The sequence below is a fragment of the Sprattus sprattus genome, assembly GCF_963457725.1.
Source record: "Sprattus sprattus genome assembly, chromosome: 7".
NCBI lineage: Eukaryota > Metazoa > Chordata > Actinopteri > Clupeiformes > Clupeidae > Sprattus > Sprattus sprattus.
In genome coordinates this window covers 6,337,785-6,340,595 of record NC_137926.1, presented here as the reverse complement: position 1 = coordinate 6,340,595, position 2,811 = coordinate 6,337,785, and the positions used below count along the sequence as shown (strand labels likewise).

General features: G+C 44.9%; 1 protein-coding gene across 1 annotated transcript in view; it reads right to left on the bottom strand.

The window, feature by feature from the left end:
* Positions 1-220: 220 nt before the first annotated feature.
* Positions 221-2,811, bottom strand: part of nr6a1b (nuclear receptor subfamily 6, group A, member 1b) — a gene marked incomplete at both ends in the record, with an annotated part of 140,405 nt that continues 137,814 nt past the window's right edge. Inside the window, 2 exons of the mRNA XM_080841899.1 lie at positions 221-348; positions 2,054-2,206. Of these exons, the coding sequence (XP_080698025.1) occupies positions 221-348; positions 2,054-2,206 (281 nt within the window). The remainder of the gene's footprint in view (positions 349-2,053; positions 2,207-2,811) is intronic.

Below are 2,811 nucleotides of genomic sequence, written 5' to 3'. Positions count from 1 at the left end.
TGTGCATTCTGGAACAGAATCATACATTCATCTCTGTCGTGTAATAAATAGATATAGAGGGGGGGAAACAACTTTTTTTTTAAAAGGAGAGAAAAAAAACAGCTGCTTGTCACATTCACAAAGTGAGCTGCGGGAGGGGAGTGGCTTGTCAGCACAGCCCCCGCCCCTCCTGCAGCTCTCTCTCTCCTCCTATTGGACGGTGGGTTTAAGGAGGCGTGGCTCAGTTTCCAGGTGCAGATCGAGTGGTCAGGCCGGGGGTGGACACTGTGCTGAGGTTGGTCTTGCAGGAGTGGAGGACGGCTTTGAACAGCAGGGGGAGCTGTTCCAGGGGTATGGTGACCATTTTACCTAAAGGAAGAATAACACGAGCCAGTCAGAGAGGTTATAGACAAGTTCTGTCTAATCAAAAGAAATGGTGAGCCCAGAGTAGAATGGATGAGAAGGATTTCGACTAATAAGATCAAAATGGCCATGGTCATTCTATGGACTAATGAACAGCAGAGTCTTTTGCAGAAGGGAAGAAAACCGTAGCACTGTCCCATCCCAGCACAGACCATCTCACAGGCCTGTCAGGCAGAGGAAGGCTTGGGAATATGCTGGAAGCGCCCATCATAAAGAAGGAATAGCCTACTGGAAGCATGGCTGCCATCATAGTAAAGGAATAGCCTAGCCAAAACACTGGAGTAGCTGTCCAAGCATCACAGGACTAATTATGAAAACCAGTCTTATTCGGTTAAACAGAAGAATTCAGCCTTGGAAACACTTAACTGATTTGGAAACTCTGTAATATTATGTACTCTCATTAATTAAGCATAGCAATCTCATAAAAAGTGTAAAATTAGAGGCATAATATTTGATGGCATAACAGTTTATTTATGATGTTAAATTTGTATTTAATCAACTTCAGCTTCAGATACAATAAGAATCTTCAAGGCCAGATTGAAAACAGCTTTTTGACGAAGGTTATCACTAGAAGAAACTGAGATATTAATATTATATATCAACTTTTAACTCTTGTATTTCTCCTTCAATTCTTTTACTGCCATGTTTGTATTGGTAAACTCCTTTAATGGTTTATTTAACTCTAGTGTGTTTTTATTATTTTATTCCTTTTAAACTTTGATTGATCTTTCTGTGGTTTCTATGGCAACGTCCTTATCAGTATTCAATCTGTGAAACCGTGAGCTTCAACTGTGAAAGGTGATATACAAAGTAGATGCTATTGACTTGAGACACAGTTAGCTCTGATGAACCCAGGAGACAACATTGTCATTACCAATAAACTGAACGAGGCTTTGCTCTTTCACTGGACATGACAGGATTAGACATCTGATGAGATTTGTATTTTGACCCTGTGTGACTGTGTTTGGTTGGATGTGTGTGTTCAGAGTGCTGTGCTGTGGATGTGTGTGTTCAGAGGGTGCTGTGCTGTGTATGTGTGTGTTCAGAGGCGGTGCTGTGCTGTGTATGTGTGTATTCAGAGGGTGCTGTGGGCGTTGGATGTGTGTGTTCAGAGGGTGCTGTGCTGTGTATGTGTGTGTTCAGAGGGTGCTGTGCTGTGTATGTGTGTGTTCAGAGGGTGCTGTGCTGTGTATGTGTGTATTCAGAGGGTGCTGTGGGCGTTGGATGTGTGTGTTTAAAAGCTGTGCTGTGGATGTGTGTGTTCAGGGGCTGTGCTGTGGATGTGTGTGTTCAGGGGCGGTGCTGTGTATGTGTGTGTTCAGAGGTGGTGCTGTGTATATGTGTGTTCAGAGGGTGCTGTGGATGTTGTATGTGTGTGTTCAGAGGGTGCTGTGTTTGTGTGTGTTCAGAGGCTGTGCTGTGTATGTGTGTGTTCAGAGGCGGTGCTGTGCTGTGTATGTGTGTGTTCAGAGGGTGCTGTGCTGTGCATGTGTGTGTTCAGAGGCTGTGCTGTGTATGTGTGTGTTCAGGGGGTGCTGTGCTGTGTATGTGTGTGTTCAGAGGCGGTGCTGTGCTGTGTATGTGTGTGTTCAGAGGGTGCTGTGCTGTGTATGTGTGTGTTCAGGGGGTGCTGTGCTGTGGGCAAGCTGACCTGCGATGCAGCGTATCTCCGGCAGGTACATCATGATCTCGGGGAAGCGTTTGGGCTGGTGGGGGTACTTGCTCTCCGTCAGGTCCTGGCACACGTACCAGTAGCGCTTGTTCAGCTGCTCCACCTGCCCCACGTTGGTCAGGCCTCGGATGTCTGTGAGGGGACACACACACACAATAACACACTTAATAAAGAATCCATCTTTCTATCACACACACAATCACACACTGGTCAGGCCTCAGATGTCTGTGAGGACACACACACACAATAACACACTTAATAAAGAATCCATCTATCTATCACACACACAATCACACACTTAATAAAGAATCCATCTATCTATCTATCTATCACACACACGCATGGACCAAAACAGAAGTCTGTAAGGGGACGCACACACGCAATAACACACTTAATACAGTATCCATCTATCTATCTATCACACACACAATCACACAGGGTTATGAAGGTGCAGGGGGACTAGTTATCATGGACCCAAACACACTTAATCAACTTCCTGTTTAATATTTAATTTAATATTGCCCCATGCAGGCGACAGCAGAGGACAGTACACAGGAAGTGCTTGTGAGTACGGCTTTTGGCACTTGGTTCTTCATGTCATCTTAACCAGGCTCTTGTGTCTATGTGTGTGTTTGTATATATACACAAATACATATATCCATACACACAATTGTCAACCACTGATTACTTGTACCTAAGCAACCGGCGTCCCAAGGCTGAGGAGCAGGACGTTTTAA